Below are 24,041 nucleotides of genomic sequence, written 5' to 3' on the forward strand. Positions count from 1 at the left end.
TTTCTTTATGGTATAATTTTTTTAACAAATTTTAAATTTTCAAAAATGTTTCTAAATGTTCATGGAATAACAAAATAATTGCTTTGATTTTATTTCAAAAATTATTTTTTGAATGTTCCACTATTTTTCCTATTCCACTATATTTCCATTCTTGTTAAACTATTTTGAAATTTTTTGAAATAAAATTTTTTTCTTAATTTTTCAATTAAAAAATAATACAAAAAATATCATTAAATATGAATAAGATTTTTTGTGTTTGGAATTATAAATTTAATTGAAAACTGTCCAAAACCCGAAATGGAAAATTTTTTATGAAGGCATTTTTTTTTTCAAATTTAAAATTTAATTAAAAATAACCAAAATACCGAAACTAGCAGATTTTTTGTCGATAATTTCTGGTAAGGAGATTTAAACAATTTTTTTCATACAGGCAAAATCCAAAAATACCAAATTACTGTAAAATCGTTTGAAAAACGTAACCAAACGCTGCAAAATATCGAAATTTAGAAGATACTACTTTATATAGGCTAACCTAAAAATTCGACCAATATGTTTAATTTTTTTCAATTAAATATTCTCTCCTTGTTGTCTATTTATTGCACAATTAAAAATTCTATAAAAGTTATCTATGAATATCCAAAAACAAATTAAATACTGACATGTATATCTTGGGACCCCCACCCCATTCCATTCAAACTTAAATGTTTACATTACTTAATAAACAATCTAAATATAGATAAATAAATAAGCTCTGATGGATACCGGGCAATTTATCGATAAAAACAAACTACTACCACAAAGAAAAGCTAACAAAAAAATGTAATGAAAATCGAAAATGTATTGTTTTCAAACAATCAACAAATATTTATTTCACTAATGCTCTACACAAAACGAAATCAGCGGCATAATGTGTGTGTTATTGCCCATAAACAAATCAACAAATATCAATACAAAAAGAAGAAGAAAAAAACAAATATCAATTATTTTTAACTCATATCTAATGATAAGTTAGACAAACATTTTATTCTCCTTCCCCCGTTTTCCTCTTTTTTTTTTTTTTGGGAGGTGTGTTCCATCATCCATTAAATTGTTGTGGTTGGGATTTTTTAAACTTCCAGAATTTCTTTAAGTGTAATTTGTTGAGTTGAGTCAACCAACTAACCAGCCATTCAATCTATGACTACTGCTTCAAGTCATGTTGCCGCAGTTGCCACCGCAACTGATGATGATGATTATTGTTAATTATTCAATTGAAATTTATTAAAACCATCAACAACAACAACATCATCATCATCACCATTTGTCTGGCTGGTATTTTTAACACATACTTAGACAGATAGATATTCAGATGAGCATGTACATATAGTTCAATTAAATTGTATTAGAATGTGAAAAAAATATTGAATGAATGGTAACAAAAAAAACTAACTGAAGAGCAACAGCTGAAAGGCAAGGGAAGTAAAAAAATAGTAGACAACTATTCAATTGTTAGTTTGGATAGGGGTAGTAGAAGTCTTTTAAGCTGAGTAATCAAATGCGGGATTTGTTGTTGTTTTTATTTCAATGTATGCAAAAAATTCCATTTCAATCGAATTGTTTTCCGCAAATACACATACATATGTATATGGGCCTAAGTTAATTAACCGGGAGCCAGAGAAAAAAATATTGGTTACAGTGGTTGGTTGGAATTATTCATGTGGACCGACAAATAAAATTCCAAACATTCAAAATTCCAAACCCATGACAACAATTGTCAACCATTATACAAATAAAAACGTTATTATGTTTCGGCCCGGCTCGAATTTTGGTATACCCTCCACCATAAAGTGGACATTCCAATCGAGGTATAATTAATAGAATTTATCCCAGAACTTGGCCCAATATCGGTCGGATGAGATTTGCTGCCAAATTAGAATCCATAATAACAAATTACAGTTAATTTGCTGGAAAAAATGTACCCAAATTCACCAACATTTCGTAATTTGGCAGTCACCTTCATAATGGTTACAAACCTAAAAATTGGACCCATATTGATAATTTCTGGTTGATAATTTCTAATTTCTTCCCAATTAGGATCCAAAATACCAAAATACATCCAATTTACTTGAGATTAGGTAACCAAATTGGCCAAAATACCTAAATTTAACAGCTGCCGTCATATGGAGGCAACCCTAAAAAGTGGACACATTAATAATTTCTGGTACAGAGATTTTCTAACCAATTATAATACAAAATACCGCATTGCAATATTTTTGCTTAAGAAAATGTACCCAAATTGACCAAAATATCGAAATTTGGCAGGTACCGTCAGATGGGCACTACCCTAAAAAGTGAAAGTGAAAAGTAAATTTCTGGTAGGGAGATTTTCTACCCAATAAGAATCCAAAATAGCCAACTCAAATAAAGACATTTAGCAGGCAACGTCATATGGGGCCTACCCTGAAAAGTGGACCCATATTGATAATTTCTGGTAGGGAGATCTTTACCCTTTTAGAATCCAAAATGCCAAATTACAGACAATTTGCTTGATAAAATGTACCCAAATTGCTCAAAATTTTGCCGGTCAGATTGGGGATACCCTAAAAATACCCAATACCCACCCAATTAGATTCCAAACTACCAGCCAAGTTGCTTAAAAAAATGTTCTCAAATACTCCAAAGTACTGAAATTTGACAGGTACCCTAAATGGAGGTCCCGTATTGAAATTTTTTCGAGGAATATTTGATACCAAATAAAATCTTCCAAAATTCCTTAAATTCCCCCCAAAAAAAAATCTGATAATATGGCAACTATGCATTTTGTTACCGCATGACACTTTCATGTGGTATACAGATGTCGATGGCTTGCAACATTTTTGTTTTTTGGGTTTTTGATGTTGACGTCAATTTATTTTTCTGTTAATCGTTGAGATAAAGATAAGATACTGTAGATAACATTGTGGCTAAATATATCTAACAGTCTGTTTGTGTTGCCATTAAAACTTGAGAGAGATAAATTTAACCACTATTATCTTTGAAAATAAATATCTGGCAGATAACAGAATTTCATGTTAAAGCTTTCTGTTAAAATTTAAAAAAAAACTGTTAATTAAAGCATAGCGAATGTTAAAGAATTAAACGACATACTTAGCAAAGGCAACAACCACAATGCACAACAGCTGCCGCATATCAATCACACATAGATGGCGCTAAGTTGCAAACAAAATCAATCTCTTCTGACAAATATTTGGAAATCATTGACCCAAATATTTTAATTAATTTTATAGTACATTTCGTTTGGGATTTCGTTAATCCAGTGGGTTTAAATTTTCAATTCTATTGAATATGTGTCAATGATAAAAACAAGGAATATAGGGATTAAAAATATTTTGAAAAAATAACTCAAATATTTTAATTAATTTGAATATATGTGAAATAACTCTTTATAAAGTAGATTAACCCGGTAAAAAGGTTCTAAAATATCAGTTTTATTTAATTTTCTATTAAAAATCTCCTGTGCTCATTTTCTTTTTGCATATAAATATTTTTTCTTCAAGAAATATAATCTACAATGTTTGTTCTTCCCATTAATTCCCACACAACAACGTGTGAGTCCAAGCGTGTTTGTGCACATTTTTTTCTGTCACAATATCCAGAAAAATAAAATGTTTTGATTTTTTGTGTTGCCTTTTATATAAATTAACTGCATCCGCTGTTTAAAAGAAAGAATAATAATAAAATAATGTCTTTATTCGGGATGACAGGCGTCAGTCTCCTCACCATTCAAGTATGTCATAAGTAGAGGAATATCTCATTTTTTCGTGAGTGTGTGTATGTATGTTGGCTCACATTTTTGCAAATTTATAATAGGCAGAATTTTTTATCGTTTTATATTTTTAATTTTTGTCTTTGATATTCGAAATATAAAACCTAATAGATATTTTTATTGTGATATTGTGATATTTTTAATTATATTTATTTAATAATAAAATAATTTTTATTAAACATAATTAAATTCGGAATGTTTATGAGACTAAAATACTGACAATAAAGCAATTAACTGGGAAGAGTCATCAATAAAGCATATTAGGGACATTTTACAAAACTGGCATTTCCATGCCCAATTTATTAAAACGTTATTAGTTTGACATATAGCCAATGCAATTGATAAATTAAATTTAGAATTTTATTAAAACACATGTGATGTAAACATGAGAATAAAGAGATTTTTATTTGGAAATTTTGCATTATTTTTCAATTACACCTGGTGTAAACGTTGCCATAGAAATGCAATGCATATTAGTGTCCTTTCATACCACTAAATCCACTCGATTTTTAAATGTCAATTCCATAGTGTATACATCACGTTAATCCGTTCACAAATCCAGTGTATTATTTGCGTAACTCTAAACGCACGTTTTAATTCCGTTTATACAAACATTGATATAATACAGCTGATCATAACAAACAGCTGATCACAACAAACAGCTGATCACAACACACAGCTGTTCAATTGCCCATTCACCTTAACTCTTTTACTTATTCCTTGTTCCCCTGTGTAAATATGTTATAACCAATGGACTTTTTGGACTTCCCTACCACACAATCAATGGCCTTCCTAGTTTTCCCTATTTTATAAGTTAGGCAAAAAAATGTTTATTGCAAATTTGGCTAGCCAAATCCGTTCATACACAAACACACATACACAAAGATATCAATTACACATTATGGCTATCGTATGGATGAACGGATGGCATATTAAAATCAAAATATTGGCAATAAACTCTGAGACAAAAAGCAAAAAAAAATAGCAATTATACAAACACACATAGATGTGTGAATACCATAATTATAGTTAAATAATGGCATGCCACTAAATAAGGTGACTGAAAAAAAAAATATTCACTACTATTTTTTTCTGTCAAAGACTCGTGCACTCAGTCACTGTAAAAATAATTAAACTGTGGACGTATGAATGAATGAATGTCGATGGCGGCCAGTTGTATGCTACGACACCTCTGTGGTTGGCTTAACTACCCCACTTTGCCCGTAACACTTGTTAACGTTTGTAATGTTTATGGTTAAATTCCGGTATAGTTTTGTTGTTGGTGTTTTGTGTGTGGCACAAAATAATTGCAATTGTTAGACACTTTCGATTTTTTGTTGTTGTTACTATTTTACAATTCATATTAACTTCATAGAAATTGTATTGAAATAAATGTTAGAGGAAAAACATAAATATATTTTTATTGTTAAATTGAAAAAATGCAACAACAGCAAAACAAAACAATTCTGGGCCACACTGTAATGTTTTGTAAAAACATTACAAAATAGAAGCAGTCAAATGGAATTTTAATTACTAAAAATTCAAATTAAACAAAAATCTGGAATGTGGCCAGCTTCCCTATAAAAAAAGATTGCTTTGTGTGAACGACATTTTATGATAAATTGAAGTCATAAAACGTCCTTAAACACATTTAAATATACGATTTCAAATCGTCTCGATTAACAAAATCCAGAAATATACCCGGATCGTTTACACACACCTTGAAATGATATAAACCACAGGCAGCTGATTATTGTTGACATATACATTACTTATTCATCATGGCCTGTTAAAGCAATAAACAGCTGCTGTTGCTCTAATTTTATGTCAAAAGTTTGGACCTTGTGTTTCAAATGTAATGTCAATTCACTAATAAATGTATTTTACAACTGACTTTAAAATACATTTAATTTTAAATATTTTTTTTTAATTGACTCATTCCGAACAATCATTAAATATTTTGCGACCTTGATTACATTGTCATTTTTTGTCGATTTATTTGTTGTTGACAAGAAGTATCAATTCCCAGATGTTGTGGTTAACCACATGAAATTGAAACTTTGACATATGGAATAATAATAAATTGACATTATAAATCAATGATATTTCCTAGCAGAAATATGCAAACATGAAAATGACACACTGTGAAATATTTTCAATAGAAATTATGAAAATTTTCGATAGGAATTAGTTAAAAGAAAACCATAATCATCAAAACAGCTGATTTAAATGAAAAATTATCAAATCTCATGTCAAATGACGTAGACGACATTTGACATAATCTTTTACATACATTGAAGTTCAAATCTCCTGTAATATTCGACTTCTTATAGATACCTGATTTAATAAATCCACCTTTCGAATAAACTAGTTTAAACTGCAACATTTTCTTAAGGCATCAGGCCACAGGTATCAGGCCACATTTCAACTCAAAATGTTCTTTAGTGAAAATTTTGTTTCATATATGACACACGACCACTGCGGTTTAATGTCTACGATACATACATTGAAGTAAACGGTTTCAAATCTTCTGTAATATTTGAAATGTTATAGATACCTGATTTTAAAAAAAATTATGTGTCCATGAAAATCCACATTTCAAATCAACTTCTGCCAAATTTTTTTAATAAAATTTGATTTAAACGACATGTACGTTAGAACTTCTTGCAGGTTAACCCTCTTAATGAGAATTTATTTGGCAAATATGCAATGACATTGACAATTTAAATCCCCTGATTTTACTAAATCCCGCACAATGTAAATGAACTATTAAATGATAATTTTTATATGTTTTATTGCTTGTTTATCAAATGTTTCTAAATACATATCAAGTTTTAAAATTATATACAGCAGAAATGAAATCAGCACAGAATCATTGAATAAAACTCGTATGTTTATACTACATTCTAAAAGATTTAAATGCTATCAGCTGATTGTCTTATTATGAACCCATAATTTACATTAGTTGAGGTACATACTTTAAAGATTTTATTCTAAAGTTTTACATTTTTAAAATTATGTAGCACAAATTATACCAGCACAAAATCATTGAATAAAACCTGCATGTATACGATTGCTACAAAGGCATTTATATCTGTTTTAATAAAACCTCAACTAAATCACATGATTTAGACAAAATAATTCAAATGATAAAAATATTACATTTTTATTTAAAATGTCAAATTTTTTTCTTGTGCTAAACACTGTGCATATTTAGTTTTCCTTTTTTTTTCTTAAATAAACATTTGATATCTTGAAAAAAAAGAAACAAATAAACCACATGAAATCTATCTAGATTCTTGTTTATTATTATTTGCCTTAGAAAATATACACACACTGGCATTACAAACTAATAGATCTATACAAATAGTATAGTAATTGTTTATTATTTGTATCTATTGTGTGTATATTCATTGCAGATTTACTCTTAATACTTAGACTACACCACAAGCTTAAAAAATACGATTTTTTTACTACATTTTGTGTTCATACACTGCATGCACACATTGTAATTTTTTTTTTTGCAGTACATTTATTTTCATTATTATTATGATGATTTATTTGGTTACGTTCTGCTCTTAATTAAACAATTAAAAAGTGAGTAGACACTATTCATTGAAGAAAAGAAGAATAGAAGAGCAAAGAAAGGAAAACAAAACTATGCCGCAAAAGATGCAAGCAAGCGAAATAAAAACGATTTTATTCAATTTCACTTTGCTTAGTTCCTCTTCGAGTTGGACTAAGAAAAGAGTGTCATCTACATGAATGACTTGCTGGCTGGCTGGCTGGTTGGCTAGATGGATGGTTGTTTAAATGGGTGATAGATGTGATAAGGCTGTCAGTGATTTGTATGGAACAAAAAGGATGACACAGCTTCTTAAACATGTTTGTTTACCTATCATAACAAATCCGACACCCACCCATATCATACCATACCACACGATATACCGTGCGACACAATAGCCACTTGAAAGTGTCATATAAAACTTTTGTCTTATCGGCCCGGTAATCATTAGCGTTGCCAGTATTTTGACATGGCAACCCGGTCCATCAAGTTCTGTTGTTAGTGTATTTGTGAAAGTAGTAGTAGTCGTAGTTGTAGAAATCAAAGTTATGTGACTGTATTTGTGCGCCATAACTAAAGGAATGAGCCATAGCCGTAACGTTAACATCAACAGCAGCAGCACAACTGGTGCACCACACATAGCCACCATTGCGACTTCAGTTAACGTGTTTAATTGTTTAATCGAATATCACAAGTTGGCATTAACGGTTCGCGTGCTATTTTATACAACAAACCAAAAAAAAAAAAATACAAAAATAATAATAATGCGGTTGTTGTTTTCAGTGATTTTGATTTGAAGAAAATCCACAAAAACAAAGATTTGAAGAAACAAAAACAAATAACTGCCTAGAAAAATGCATATGCAGTTCAAAAGAAATTTAATTTAATGTAAAATTTAACAAAGAAAATAATTTTTGAAAAAAAAATAGTGAAAACAAAAAATATATAAAATCGATTACAACTTGAAAATTCACAATTGTGGAAACAGAAAATAAATTTATTAAAAAAATGCAAAAGGATTTGATTTTGTGTTTGCAAATCTGAAAGAGAGAAATGAGCAAGAGAGCAACAATACCAAATCTATAATATATCACATGGATATAATAAAATAAATCACTTAGTATATAAAAATCAGGCATAAAGGAATAAACAAATAATAGTGCGTCCTTGACCATGAGAGAGGGGCAAAAAAAAATATGATATAAAGGCTTTCAGAAATCGCAAAGACCGTAATTTGAAAAACCAATGATTTTTTGTTAAACAATCAAATGGCGCATTTAATCATGCATGCAATTCCCCCGTTTCCTATAAAATATTTTGTCTGTACTAAATAGGTTTAACATTAAAACACATGGAAGACTTGTTAAGAGCTAACATTAAAATGTCCACAAATAGAGCAAGCATAATACCCAAAATGTCGCCCAATCTTTTCATCCTAAAAACTAAGCTCTGAAAAGAATTAGAAATACCAAAGGATGCATGGACAATGAAATTGTGAGGAAATGGCGCCCAACACTTTGTGAACACTTTATAGGGCTAATATTACCAAATTAATATGTCTAAAAATAGTATAATCGGATGCTTAAATGGCGCCCAATCATTTCATTGTATAGACAATGAAATTGTGGGGAAGTGAGACCATCGGGTCAAATTCTATTTCTGTAGAAAAAATTCTGAGACCCTCAGGTCAAACTTTTTTCTGTAGAATGCGTTTTTTAGTTACAAAAAAATGTCAGGGATAACTAACGCTATGTTCACAACAAACGTGTTTTAATTGAAATTAAAGCATGTCACATTCTTGAAAATTGTTTTCATAAAATTTTCTTCCAATTTTGTTTCTTAGATACTCGTAGTTCTTATTTTAAAATTTATTTCGCAAATTTATGTCGACCTTTAAGTATAGAAACAGTTTTTTATTTACAAAAAAATTACATGTGGAACATAACAATTAAATATAAACAAACGTGTTTTATTGAAATCAAAGAAAAATTTTGCAAAAATATTTTTAAATTTTCTTCCAATTTTTTGCAAATTAACTACTATGTTTCCTTATTTATATAGGCACATTTCAAATCGACACTTCAAACATTGTTTTTTGCGAAATTTTCGTTTCATTTAATTCAAAAAATTGTTTTTGCTCTATTTTTCATTACACAATAAGGCTAATTGTAGACATTTGCATTTTGCAAACATGTTAATTATCCTGTTCTTTAACCGTGCATGTGGCGCCAGCACTTTTTATTTTAAAACCTACCCCCACTGCCCCCGCTCCTAGGAATAATGTAAAAATGAAAATTTTACGCCCCATTTTCATGAAACATTTTCCCTATTCCATCATATCACTGCTGAGGGGTTGGTTGGCTGGTTATTAGTGGATGAAAAATAACGAAACATGACGTCATTTATAATAGAACATTGTAAAAAATTTTAGGCATAAAACCTTGCAAGTCAAAAATTGCTAACATAAATCACATAAAATGCTATTTTCACTGGCTGCATATTCAGATTAAAGATTTCCGTAACAAATGTCGGCTTTTCCGTATGTCCTCCTTTTTTTTGTGACAAATGATTTTTTGTTTTCTGCTGTATACTCTGCTTGGTTTATGGTCGGACATAGGCAAATATTTGTCATCATGTAAATATTTGTAGACGAGAACTTTGTGTCTGGGAAAAAGTGACTTACTTACACAAGAGCTTAGAGTTGTGAGAACAGAAACATCTGAAGAATTTGTATTTTTAAATGCTTGAAAATGGTTCCAAATGGGGTGGGGTAGAGAAGCGATTTGAAAAGTCTATTTGGCTTTTAATAAATGTGTCATTTTAATTGTTTGACATCTTCCATCTCTCCCCTAAATTTCACATAATGTTTTCATGTGTGTGAAAGTGACAGTGTTAATTTCTCCCGACACATTTTCTTACTATTTTCAAGCTCTATTAATATTGCTTGTATTTTTGTTTTCTATATTAATAAAAATTCAAAAGCAAAAAAATCAATAACGTGGCTCCTCATCAAGTCTTGTACTTGTTGTACCATTAATATTTAATAATATATATGTATGTGCAGACAAACTTACATTATTCGCCTATACATGTGCAGCAATGATTTTGATGTTGATTTTCTTTACCACTAACACGCAAAGACCATGGTTGCCATGTGTAAAGAAAAAAAGGATCAGTAAAAATGTTAAACAAATTTAATTGATAATATATAAACGCCTTACAAAGTGACATCTTAATCAGATGTTTAATAGTTAAAAACAGCTGTTGTTTGTTTACATATACCCAGTCAGCTGTTACGATCTTAAAAATAAAATTGTGATATAAACTCCCAGGGTTTTAAGATTGTTTTGTAACTAATATAAACTTCATTATTCTCTAACGGTTCCAAGCCACATTTCAAATTACCTAATTCGTATAAGTTCTAAAGGTACCAGGCCACATGAAAAGTTTGTTTGCAAAGTATTTGTTGTTTGTTTACTTATACCCAGTCAGCTGATATAAAATTAACATTAAAACTGTGATATAAACACCCATGTCTGCATGACGATTTCTGTAACTGATAAAAATGCACTTTTTTCTAAAGGTGCGAGACCACATTTCAAATTAACTGATTTAAGCATTTCTAAAGGTATCAGGCCAACTCAAAAGTTGTTGGCAAATTATTTGTTTCTTTTAAATTACACAGATTTATAAAGGAAAAAAATTGAGAACAATTAGAATTATAGAATTTTTTGGTATGAATCTTGTAGAATCATAAAATGTATGAATTCAAAGAAATCAGCCTACTGCTGAAAATACAAAATATATGATTTTTTTAAGATACTGATAAAATTTTTGATAAAAAAAACGTGCCTACATTAGGTGGGTGGGTACTTTCCATTTAATCTTATAAAAGATGTCGAATTTTTAACAAAAAAAATATAACGGTTTTGGGATAAATGCCGCATTGTGTTTCTATCCCCCTATAATATAAATTAATTATATGAAAGAGAATTCACCCCTAGCGAAACCTTCCTCTCTCGCTCATTTAATGTGATGTAAATCTCACATAAAACAGCTGTTAGCAGATGCGGGTCAAATATATGCTGAGGGAGGACAAAAGAGCATTATCAGCTCTTCTTAAATGATTTTGAAAATGTTATTATGGTGGTGGTGGCAGCTCAAATACATTTATTGTATTCCATATTTGTGGGGTGGCGAAACTAACACCAGCATTTGAGCATTTAAAAATGCAATTAAATGCCACTACAAAGTCAAATAGTTTTCCTCTTTTCATTGTTCATCAATTCAACAGTTTCGTCATCATCAAAGGAAATAATGCCGCTGGCTCTTGACCACCCAACCGCCAGCCAGCATCTCAAACACACATAGGTTCCATTTAGGTCCCTCATACAGTAAGGCAACCACAAAATGATGACACAAATTAAAAACGTCATCAAAGCATGCAAGCAGCAAACACTTACAAACATTCTGTCACTTGAACAAATGACAGCAGCCAAATTATGACAGTTCTTTTTTCTGTGTGAGAGATTTCAAAAAGCTGAACTCATCTTTAATTGATTGAAAGAGAGTTGTAGCACGAACAAAGCAGATTTTAATCTTATAAGACAATTTCCCGTTTAAACTGAAGCGGACAATGCAATCAAAAGAATATTTCATAATTCAAGTGCCACCTATACAAAAAGCGGCAATTTAAAAACACATGTTTGCAAACTTCAATTTTGTTTGTGATCATATGAAGGTGACATATCAAGTAGGAGAGTAAATATAATTTGCTAGATAATTTGCAATATTTATTAACAAAACACTTGATATCAAAAATATGCAATTTAATTTATTCAATAACAAAACACAATAAATGCGTTTTGGAGTCAATCAAGATTAAAACAAACGGAAGATTTATTTAAATTTTAGTTTATTTCTGTATTCTTAGAGATAATAAAAATAAAATTGAATAGCATAAATAAAACCATTTTACTTTTATCTTAAGTCTAATCGAAACAGCTGATGACGTCACCATTCCACTGACACAAAATAAACGCTTCACGCTTTTTGCTTGTGCATCAATTTTGCAATGTTTCACATTCCACATTTAGTGGTTGATTCTAATTTATTTTTCACTTACTTTATCTCGAATGTCATAAAACAAATCACTTAAGAAGATTGTCCTGCATTTATGGCTTAACGCCTAAAAAGCATACAATGCACTCAGACAAGGCAAAAAAATATTTACTTTAATATATTTCTTTATGATTATTGGTACATGCATTGAATCATCAACGGAGATTCTATGGAATATTAAGGGTTTCTTTCCTTCTCCCCTTAGTCTTCTTCTTCTTTATTGCAGTCATGTGCAAATTATTTTATTGTGTCTGACCCAATTTAGAGACATGCTTTGCTTGGCTAGCGTTATCACTGATGATTGCTAGTAATTGAGGGGTAGTATAGATTTCAAGAGATTTATTTCTTGTTTGATAGTTAAACTTAAGGGTTAGTAGTGGTAGTAGTAACAATATAATCAGATTATGTCATCCATCTTATCGTACAATAGCAACATAAAAACAACAATAAAAATGGAAATATTGTCGATTGGAAAATATCCAAGTGTTCTATTGTTTTGTAAATGTGTGATAAGGCATGGGGAAAATAACAAATAAATTATATCAAAAGTAGATTTATTGCAAAAACCCATAAATGTTAATCTCTATGTCACTTTATAATTGAAGATTTTAATCGAAACTAAATTCAAAATTTCCATTCAATGACAAAATGTCACACTTTACAGTTCAAGATTTTAATCGAAACTAAATTCAAAATTTCCATTCTATGACAAAATATCACTTGATTGGTTTATTTAATGGGAATTGGCAATCTTAATGATACTTAACATGCCAAATAACGGCAGTAGTTATTTATAAAATTTTAAATGAATGTCAAATAATCAGCTGACTAGCTTTAGACAAGTCAGCAGATTATTTAATACAAGTTTAATAGTAAAATTTTATCGTTTGCCACACTGTCAACATAAAAAAACACATTTCTGCTATTTAGCATATATCCAATGAATGGCAAATTTTTAACTTACATTTTATGTAAATTGCATAGTGTAAATATTGAAAACATTTGTGTTATTTGAAATTAGATCCCGCTGTTTTTAAAAACCTTTTCTAGTCTTAAAGGCCTAGTTGCAGGATTTTAAAGAAAACTAGTTAAGCATTATAAAAAAAAATTAATGTAATGACAAAAATTATCAAATTTAAATGGAGTAATCCAAATTTATATTAGGTTTACACCAGATTAGAAAAATTTGAAGTAATATTACGTTTACATTGAACTGAACTTCGTTGACCCAGTAAGTCAATTCAAAATACAAATAAATCCTCATTTAATCCACTCAATTTTAAATATCAAGTTCATATCAAAAAATTTTATTTTAAAAAAATCCGAAAATTTTGAATTTTATTTTAAAATCCATTGCCATATGTTGTAACATTTGTGAATTGTATTTCCATATGGGGCTGTCTATACTCAACAAATAAAATGTTTATTTTCAAAGCAATTATTGTCGTAAATCAATGTAATTCTAGAATCTGGCTTCTGGTTTTAATCTTCAACATGTCAACCAAAACACAAATATTTCTCTCACGCCCGCACAAGGCACTTGAAAATCTAAATGCAATATCTAAACAGAGGAAGAAAACATTTCACACACACAGAAATCGATAACAATTGAATCTTCAAAATTTTTAACCGACTACTGGTAGGGAGAAAACAAAAACCGAGCAAAGCCATAATGACTTCAATATGTTTTCAAGAGACGAAAAAGGGAAAAGGGAAGGGGAGGTTTAAGGTAGTTTGCCTGGTGAAGATAACCCAACGACAAACATATCCTTCCGTTCCTTATTTCATTGCTGTTGTGTTTTTTCTTTCCTTTAAAGAATCAAGAGGCTGTTGATTTTTTTCTCTCATTTCTTTGTTTTGTTTATGGGGCGTTGGCGTACGTTCTACACCACACGTACACACACAAAAGGTATATTAAATAAAGAAAATAAATAAACACTTGACACACATAATACCCATACCCATATAACAACATATATTTTTCTAGAGATTTTTTTTTTTCTCAAATAGGAAACGGAAATTCACATGCCGTTAAGGTTAGCTAGCAAAGAGTAGAGTAAGCTCATAATCTGAAATTGGCATTAATACACGACACGACCTGGGTAATGCCAACTCAGTTTAGCTGCGGTGCAGATTTGTGCACACGTGTAGTGTATACAGAGATTTTTCTGCAATAAGGAGCAAATTGTGTATTACATATTTTACATTTCTTATGTGTACATATATATTTCAATGAATGCCAGAAAATTTTTATTATTAATTTAAAACACAAATATTTCTATTTTAATAATTTTTTTGAAAAAAAAAACACCACCCACCCTCATGCCTCGTTTACACTCCTTTCATTTCCAGAAAGTTGTACAGCCATTACACACTGTACACATTATTACTCCACTCCCATATTGTATGTGTGTATGTGTTGTATTCCATTGACATTTTCCATCCCTTACCGGGATGTTATAGGCTTTGTATGTCTTATTTTTAACTTCTATTTTTTTCATTTTAGTTTTTGTGACTGGGTGTAGTACTCTACCATTAATTGTATTATGGTGTGGCATACTCACAGTATTTGTTTGAACCAAAAAAAATTACCTTTTTTATTATTATTATTACAAGCTGCCGAACCCAATATTTAGATTCATTTTAAAGAAAAAACCTCCCCATCTCTCCTCAGAGCATATTCGAGGCCTCAAAGGACACACACACATATGTTTGTTAAATTTTACGGAGGCCACTCCTTAGTTGAACATCTTTTTTGAAATAAATGTTACCAACTGTGTTATGAGCATTTGGTTGATGTCCTTTTTCTATTTTTGGCGCGCTTATTGTATTTTATAAGGAGGCATTTGTCTGTTTTTCTTTTAAGCAGAGATTTCTATTCTTAACAGGATGATGACATCTTCTTAGTAACTTCACCAATCCTTTTTATTGTACCAGAAAAAGGAATACGCCTTGCCATTGATGATTATGTGCCTACATTTTTTTCTCTTGTCAAATATTTGTCAAACTTTATTACTTGGTCCATGGGGTATAATTAAATAGATGGACCTTGGACAAAGTCAATTATTGTTCTCAAAACTAATTACAACAATTGTCTTTGGGGGATAATTTTTGCAAAGGCATTTGGAAAATGTTTAGAATTTGTTCTCTGCTGCAAATTTGGAAGGATATAAATTCACGAAAAAGTCCAAAACCAAAAAAGAGTAATCCTTATACACTTTTTTGGCAAGAAAAAAAAATTAGAATGATTTTTAACTATTTTGATTTTAAAGAATATTTAAATTCATTACTATATTTTTTATCGTGATAATATACATTATCTCGATTTATTAGCTAAATCGAGCTGCATTTACATCGAAAGGTAATAGAAACTATGAAATAAATGGAATATCAGCTGACTGGACAAGTTATAAAAATGTTAATACTAGTCTAAACAGCTAAGTTTTATTTTCTCAATTCACAAATCAAGACAATTTAGATTGACCTGTTATCATGATTATTTTCTTTATTAAATCATGATGAATATATTATTTTATCATACAATAAACATTATATTAAGAACAGCTGATGATGGGATCAGCTGACTTAAGCTTTGTTTACATACACAATGTTCTAATGAAACAAGTTATTCAAAATGGTCAATATAGAGAAATAAAAGGCGTGTTTTCTAATGAAAAGTTGAAATTACTTTTTTTCATAAAATCAACATCATATTAACAGGTGATCATGGAGTCAGCTGATTTGAAATTTGTATACATCAGAAAAATTTCCGATTAAACAAATCATTTCAATTGTCAATGTATGTGAATTCAAATGTGTGTTCTTATAAAAAAAATCAATCAAGACCATAATATTGACGTATTATCATGATTAGTTTCTTTATTAAATCATGATAAATATATAACTTTTCATACAATAATAAAATCATATTAATGACATCTGATCATTACAACAGCTGACTTAGGCTTTTTTTTGCATTACAAAGTATTCTAATGAAACATATAAATAAACATCATACTAACAGGTGATCATGAAATCAGCTGATTTGGACATTGTTTACAGCAGACAATTTTTCAATAATTGAAGTTTCAATTAATGTGAATTTATGCCTTTTTATTAAAAAAAAAAATATTAAAAACATATTTTTTTCCAAATGATTTTTAAATATTTAAAGTTTACATTGAGTAATTGTGCATGTGATATATTTGGATATTTTCAATAAACCTCGACTGAGTGATTGTCTAGTATAAATCTTCAATATTTTTTATTTTATTTTTTACTTCGAACTGCAAAAAAAATGTTTAATATGACACATTTCTTCTTTTTTGGTTTTCAAATTTATGGCACACTTATGACTCTTTTTTTTTTTGGTTAGTTCTAATTAGAAACAATAAAACAGTTATAAGCCCTACCCAAAAAACCCAAACTGAAACACAACAGTTTGTTTATTTTTTTTTTTTAAATCCACATTAAAATATGCAAAACATTACAATTTGGGGATATTAAATGACAATATTAATGGCTGGACTGCTGAGGCAAAGGAAATAAATTCAACACATTTTCAACCCTCTAAGGTTACACCCTGGAACTGTTGTTACAAAAAAAGGCACATTCCAAAATGAGCAGAGCTAAATTTCATGCCTGCAACCCCATGTTAATGTTAGGCGCGCGTTCTCTCTCCTACTCTTTTGTCACTCTCTCTCTCCCGGCTCAGCTTCACATTTTGCTGCTTTCAAATTAATTATAACAAACCAAAAAAAAAATGTTGGGCTCTGGCGTTCTTCTCATCACCAAGAACAACAACAAGCTGTGATGTGATGACAAAACTCTGTTTTAACTCCCCCTTCCGCCCAACCACCCAGTTGTGGTGAAATACTTACTGGCTCTGCAGTCTGTTGAGTCAAGATTCACCACCAACACCGCCATCATCATCAACAGCGTGGCTGTTTTAAATTAAAAAAGAAAAAGAGCGGGCGTCTTTCTGTTTCTTCTTCTTGCTCTTCATCCACCCATGTGTTGGACATATGTATGTGTGTGTGTGTGAGTTTAACACACCCAAATTTATGTGGTGGTGTTGTTGCTGCTGGCTGCTAGAGTTCTTGAGCCAAAAGTGTGCCTGGCAATTGCCTCTGCCGCTGCTCGCCTCGGCTCTGCCGCTGTTGCCGGCGCACGCAGGCCGGTTGACAACGAGAGCTGTTACAATGCTAAAACATACATAAAATTAATTTCCAACCAGACTTTCACAGCTTAACACCGCCATCGACAGGATTTGGAAGTTTAGTTCCTTATAAATTTCCGAGAGTGTTCGTTTGTTGTCGGCAAAACGCGCGCTTGCTAAGAAAAAATAGAAAACTGAAAAAAACCCAAACACACACACAAATTTGAAACCAAACGGAAAATATTCAATTTGTAGCATAGCACATAGCAAAAAAGCCAGTATACTTTTGGGCGCGGCAAGCAAGCAAATTGGAAAACTAAATTCAACAGCACAAAAAAAAGAAAATATTTTTTTTTACCAAAAAACTACAGAAAGAAAATTATTACTTTAAATCAAGACGCACAAAAATAAATCAAAGCTGCAGACGCACAAATCAAAAACCAAAGTCTTTTTTACAAGCAGACAAAACAAATTCTATAGTTGTGAATTTTCAAGAAAAAAAAACTCAGAAAAAAATAAATTTAAAACAATTTTGAAAACGTCCTTATAAAAGAAAACCAACGAATCGTAATAGAAAACTAAAAACAAAATATTGTGAACAAAAAATAAACGAAACTATTTTTTGCATAAACTTTTTTTACAAAAAAAAATACAACAACAACAAAAATCATTAGCATAGAAAAAGATATAAAAACGGCAAAGAAAATCGTTCATACAACCCACCACCACCCATCAACCAACCAACCAATCTACTACTATTTAATTATAACTACACTTTACTACAACTCTGTGGGCCATTAACATTAACACCGCCATCATCTTCAGCGGCAGCGGGATAAAGACGCGCCCTTTCATCTGTGTTTGAAAGCAATCTCTACAGCATTTTGTATTCTCTCTAACTCTCTCTCTCTCAGTCTGTCAGACTCTCAGTCACTGGATCCTTTTTGCTCCATCCCAATAACGGTGTATTGTGTCAACAAACTATATTGCGAATTTTCGTAGTTGTTGACGTTTGTGTGAAGATTCTACCTGTACCAGAAGAAAGTTAAACGCAAAGAAGAGAGAATTTGATATTAGTATTAGCGGCTTAGTTAGTCTACTACGATACGAAAATTAAACAAAAAGGAGCAAATTTTTTACAAATTCCAAAAAAAAAGAAAATATATACATACATATTAGACATACCATAGATATATATATTTAAACAAAGAACCACAAATCAAAAACACGAGGAAGGAACTTTGTAACTTTTGTGACCAAAATCGCCAAATTTTTTACAAAACTACAAATAGACTTAACGAACAAATCTTAAACGTTTTTAATTAAACCAACGCGCACACACACACAAACGTACATAAATTTCTTAATCTCTCTCTCGTAAAAAACAAACTCACACACACACAAAATGGGTGGTTGCGCATCTAAGGATAAGAAAGACAAAGTGGTTGATGGCGATGCTGTTGCCACCGATAATAACGCTACCGAAAATAACACCGCTGACGGTGACAAAGCAACCACTGTCACTGCGGCTGGTGAAACGGCTACAACTGAGGCAAATGGGGATGCCACCGCAAATCCAGAAGGGTGTGTATTTTATCTTGTAAAAAATATATATATTTTTCAAATTTATCCTTTTTTGCAATTATCTGCAAGTGGCAAATATTTGCCAAAATCATGATTTGTTTTGCAGTGTATTTTAGAGTTCCATTTTATTTTTAATTTTCATTCTAATATGTGGTATATATGGATGGTCTATTTGGGTCAATGGGAGGATTTAATGTATATTTGGGTGGTAGATAACTAGGAAAAGACATATTGAATTGAATATGTTCGGTATTTATTTTTTGGTGTATACATATGTATACTCACAAACTTTATATATACATACGTACCTGTATATGTATCTAGATAAAATAAAAAATCAGGAACATCTTTGAACATTCAATGTGACAAAGGTCATTGATTTTGAAAAAAAACTATTAAAAATCAAATATGGGGGTTTGAAAGGAACTAAAGATAAAAAAATACCTTTAAAATTTAAAAACAACAATCTACTAATTTTTACTATTTTTTCAATATCATAAAGGAAAAATTGTTATCGTATTAAAATTTTGTAAGAATGTAAAAATTCGGGAAAAGTCATATTATTAATTGAAATTTAAAAAAAAAATTCATATAAGTGTCTAGCCACACATCAAATTGGTATAAAAATTAAATTTCTAAAAAATCCTATTTGTCGAATTTAAATTACATCAATCTGACAGATTGGCAAGTTCCTTAATTTTTAAAGAAAATGTTAATTTCCTACTCACACGTCAAACTTTCAAGAACAGTCACATTATTATATGTCAATTTTAAACAATGTATTAATTAACTATAGGTGTCTGGCCACACATCCAATTAGTGTAACAATTAAATCTTTAAAATATCCTATTTGTAGAATTTAAAGATCATTCAACCAAATGCCACATTCCTTCAACACTCAATATTGCATAATTGTATTGTCTTCATTTGTCAGGAAATGTCAATTAAATATTGACAGATTGACTAATAAAAAAATATTTTAGATTAAAAAATGTTAACGTAGCCTAATATATGAACAATTTTGTGAATATCTCTGTTATTAATTGAAAATGTGGGACATTTCATTATCTTGAAAAACATGTTGACAGGTTCCGAGCACTAAACAGCTGATACACTGAACGTGTTTTATTTGACACATATGCAAAGAAATTGTCAGCTTAAACGATTCGGTGTAAATGTTTCCCCAGTTGGTAATCAAAGTCCCGTTTTTCTTTTTTCTGAACAAAATATATTTTAAAAAATTTTGAATTGTATTGACCCATATATAAATATGGTATAAAGTTTAGGATACTATAGGTATCACATAAATAACCTAAATCATGTGTTTTAGAGAAATACGTTTAAGCGCATTTACATTAGAACTTTTTACAGGCTTAACCTACTATATTAGGATTTATTTGACATATATACAATGGAATTGACCATTCAAACCCGCTGGTTTAAACATATGATTGCACATTTTGATACAAAAGCAACATTTGGTTTTCTAAAACTATCATTCTCTATGGCGATTTATTTAACAAATATCCAATGTAATTGACTATTTAAACCCACTTAATCTACTAAATCCAGTACAATTAAATGTTAGATTACATTTGGGAGCCTTCAATTTTAGAACTAATCAGTGATACATTCTAGTATTTGTATGAGTTCCATAATTTATTGAGTGACATGATATATTACAATAAAAATAATAAAAACTGTCACTAAAATGTCAAATTCTTAAGAATGAGATATGAATGCAAATTCTTCCAATTATTTAATTTTTCATATTCAATGATATTTATATATTTTGTAGGACACAACAAATAATGATTTCCCAACTAAATGTTAAACAAGAAAAAACAGCATTGTCAAATAAAACGCAATTTACACAAGGCTAACATATGGCAGGGTTGTAAACATTAAGCCTATCATTAATGAAAAGCGTTCCAAAGTTATCACAATTAAAATCTATAACAAAGGCAGAAAAAAATAAAATTAAATGCCACGCCGTATATATATATATATATATATATCTTATAATTATTATTAATAATTAACTTTAATTAAAAAAATACAATTTACATAATTTTTTAGAGAAAGAAATTACAACTTGTCATGTGACAAGTAAATAATGACAATATAAAATGTACACAATTACAAATTTTTAAGGGTCCGAAAATTTTCTGTATTACCATAATTATATTAGTTGTTACACAAACTAGTATAACAATTAAAATATTTTTATTATTATTGCCTACAGTTTATCTCTTGAATACACCCAAAAAAAACCCTGCCAAAATAAAAGTTATTGACACGCAATTGTCCTATGACTGACGTCACATATGGGAGCAAACGGTTAACGAACCACCACCACCCTCATCCAGCAATTCCCATAAGATTTAAGAATTTAAAATTGGAAAAAACCCACCCATTCCATTTCGTGACTTACTCATCAAAAAACTGACACATTTGTGGACATATGCAGACTCTAGTTGGGGGAGGGAGTGAGATTTGTCACTCGCGTGTTGAAAATGCATAAAAGTGCCAGCAACAAAGCAACAGTCCCTTTTTACCGGTCTCACAAAAAAACAAACAAAAAAATGTTGACGGAAAAGTGTCAAAAAAATTGTTGTTTGCGTCTTGATGGCGACGGAGACGTCGTCAACGCCTTTGTTTACTGTATCTTTTTCGCATTTAGTTTTCCTCTTCATCTTTTTAACTATTCCCCACCCTCAACAACGAACAACTCCCACCCATGCCGGCATTTATGTTTTGCAAGGATATACTCGCACACACATACATACATCCACTTTTATTGTTATCTTTGCATACAATTTTCCTGTACATAGCTATCTATGTATGTTCTATATACCCCTATATATGATGGTATATAGACAACACTCACTCACTCATTGGACAAGCGCATGTCACGTGTGGCCCGCCACAATTATTCTTGTCGTCACAACCACCGAACAGCTTTCGTTCGTTTGTCCTTTCGTTTCGTTCCAAGCCGGCTGGCTAGACAATTACAACAAAAAACACCCTTTTTCCAGAAAACCGGGATTATTTCTATGGTGGAAAATGATGATGATGACGATGAGTAATACAATAGGAATTCACACGGCATTCCTTTTTGGGAAGCATGGAAAATCTTTGCAAAGCAACCCTCATTTCCAGTCAAATAATGCAACATGCTTTTCAAAGCTATGCTTTCCGGCCGGCCGGTAGCCCGACCTAAATATTTTAGCATAGCAAGAAAAAAGTGTTTTAACAGATTTTATATACAGGAACATATATATATATATACTATAAGAGGGACGTTTTCCTCATTTTAAATAAATTTCTTCTGGCAATTCTCTTAAATATTTTATTTATTTTCAATTTAGGAAAAAATAGAACATTTTCAAAATGAAATCCATATTTAGAATCTGTCGTTATACACCAAAAATATTATTACGAAATTCAGAGAAATCTTCAACATTTTCTACAAAATATACAATACAATATTCCAAATGGTCGAAATGTAATTTTTTGTAAGCCAAACATTTCCCGAAAAATTATTTTTTTCCTTCGTTTTTATAAAAAATACTAATTTTTATTTCCTTCTTTTCAATTTCTCTTTATAGCAAAGAAGACACCATGGTTGATGCTGCTGTTCTTACCAAATTGGAAGAAGGCTTCGCCAAGCTCCAAGCCTCCAACTCCAAGTCTTTGTTGAAGAAGTACTTGACCAAGGAAGTCTTCGACAATCTAAAGAACAAGAAGACCCCAACTTTCGGTTCCACCTTGTTGGATTGCATCCAATCCGGTTTGGAAAATCACGATTCCGGTGTCGGTATCTATGCTCCCGATGCTGAAGCCTACACAGTATTCGCTGATTTGTTCGATCCCATCATTGAAGACTACCATGGTGGTTTCAAGAAGACCGACAAGCACCCTGCCAGCGACTTCGGTGATGTCAACAGCTTTGCCAACTTGGACCCCAACAATGAATACGTCATCTCCACCCGTGTCCGTTGCGGTCGCTCCATGCAAGGTTATCCCTTCAACCCCTGCTTGACCGAAGCCCAATACAAGGAAATGGAAGAGAAGGTCTCCACCACCTTGTCTGGTTTGGAAGGTGAATTGAAGGGTAAATTCTACCCATTGACCGGCATGGACAAGGCCGTTCAACAACAATTGATCGATGATCACTTCTTGTTCAAGGAAGGTGATCGCTTCTTGCAAGCCGCCAATGCCTGCCGCTTCTGGCCCTCTGGCCGTGGTATCTACCACAATGACAACAAGACCTTCTTGGTCTGGTGCAACGAAGAAGATCACTTGCGTATCATCTCCATGCAAAAGGGTGGTGATTTGGGTGAAGTTTACAAACGCTTGGTCACCGCTGTCAATGAAATTGAAAAGCGCATTCCCTTCAGCCACGACGACCGTTTGGGCTTCTTGACCTTCTGCCCCACCAACTTGGGCACCACCATCCGTGCCTCCGTGCACATTAAGGTACCCAAATTGGGCGCCAACTTGGCCAAATTGGAAGAAATCGCCGGCAAATACAACTTGCAAGTCCGCGGTACCCGTGGTGAACACACCGAAGCCGAAGGTGGCATCTACGATATCTCCAACAAGCGCCGCATGGGTCTCACCGAATACCAAGCCGTCAAGGAAATGTACGATGGTATTGCCGAACTCATCAAGATCGAAAAGAGCATGTAAGGTGTTACACCGCAACCCCCACAACTGTAGAGCTTACGGCTAAGCCTAAAATCTCTGTAGCCGCTAGATAACAACGTTCTAGGTGGCAATAATCTCAACAACAACAACAAAAC

The 24,041-nt window shown here is 31.3% G+C and overlaps 1 protein-coding gene across 1 annotated transcript; it reads left to right on the plus strand.

The window, feature by feature from the left end:
- Positions 1-19,020: 19,020 nt before the first annotated feature.
- On the plus strand, positions 19,021-24,041 carry LOC133323226 (arginine kinase 1). Its single transcript, XM_061532184.1, has 2 exons — positions 19,021-19,233; positions 22,845-24,041. The coding sequence occupies exons 1-2, from the start codon at positions 19,055-19,057 to the stop codon at positions 23,926-23,928; spliced, it is 1,263 nt and encodes a 420-aa protein (XP_061388168.1). The 5' UTR covers positions 19,021-19,054; the 3' UTR covers positions 23,929-24,041.

Source organism: Musca vetustissima, unplaced genomic scaffold (genome assembly GCF_032173495.1).
Source record: "Musca vetustissima isolate MV318-11 ecotype Yass unplaced genomic scaffold, APGP_CSIRO_Mvet_v1 utg6601, whole genome shotgun sequence".
NCBI classification, from domain to species: Eukaryota; Metazoa; Arthropoda; class Insecta; order Diptera; family Muscidae; genus Musca; species Musca vetustissima.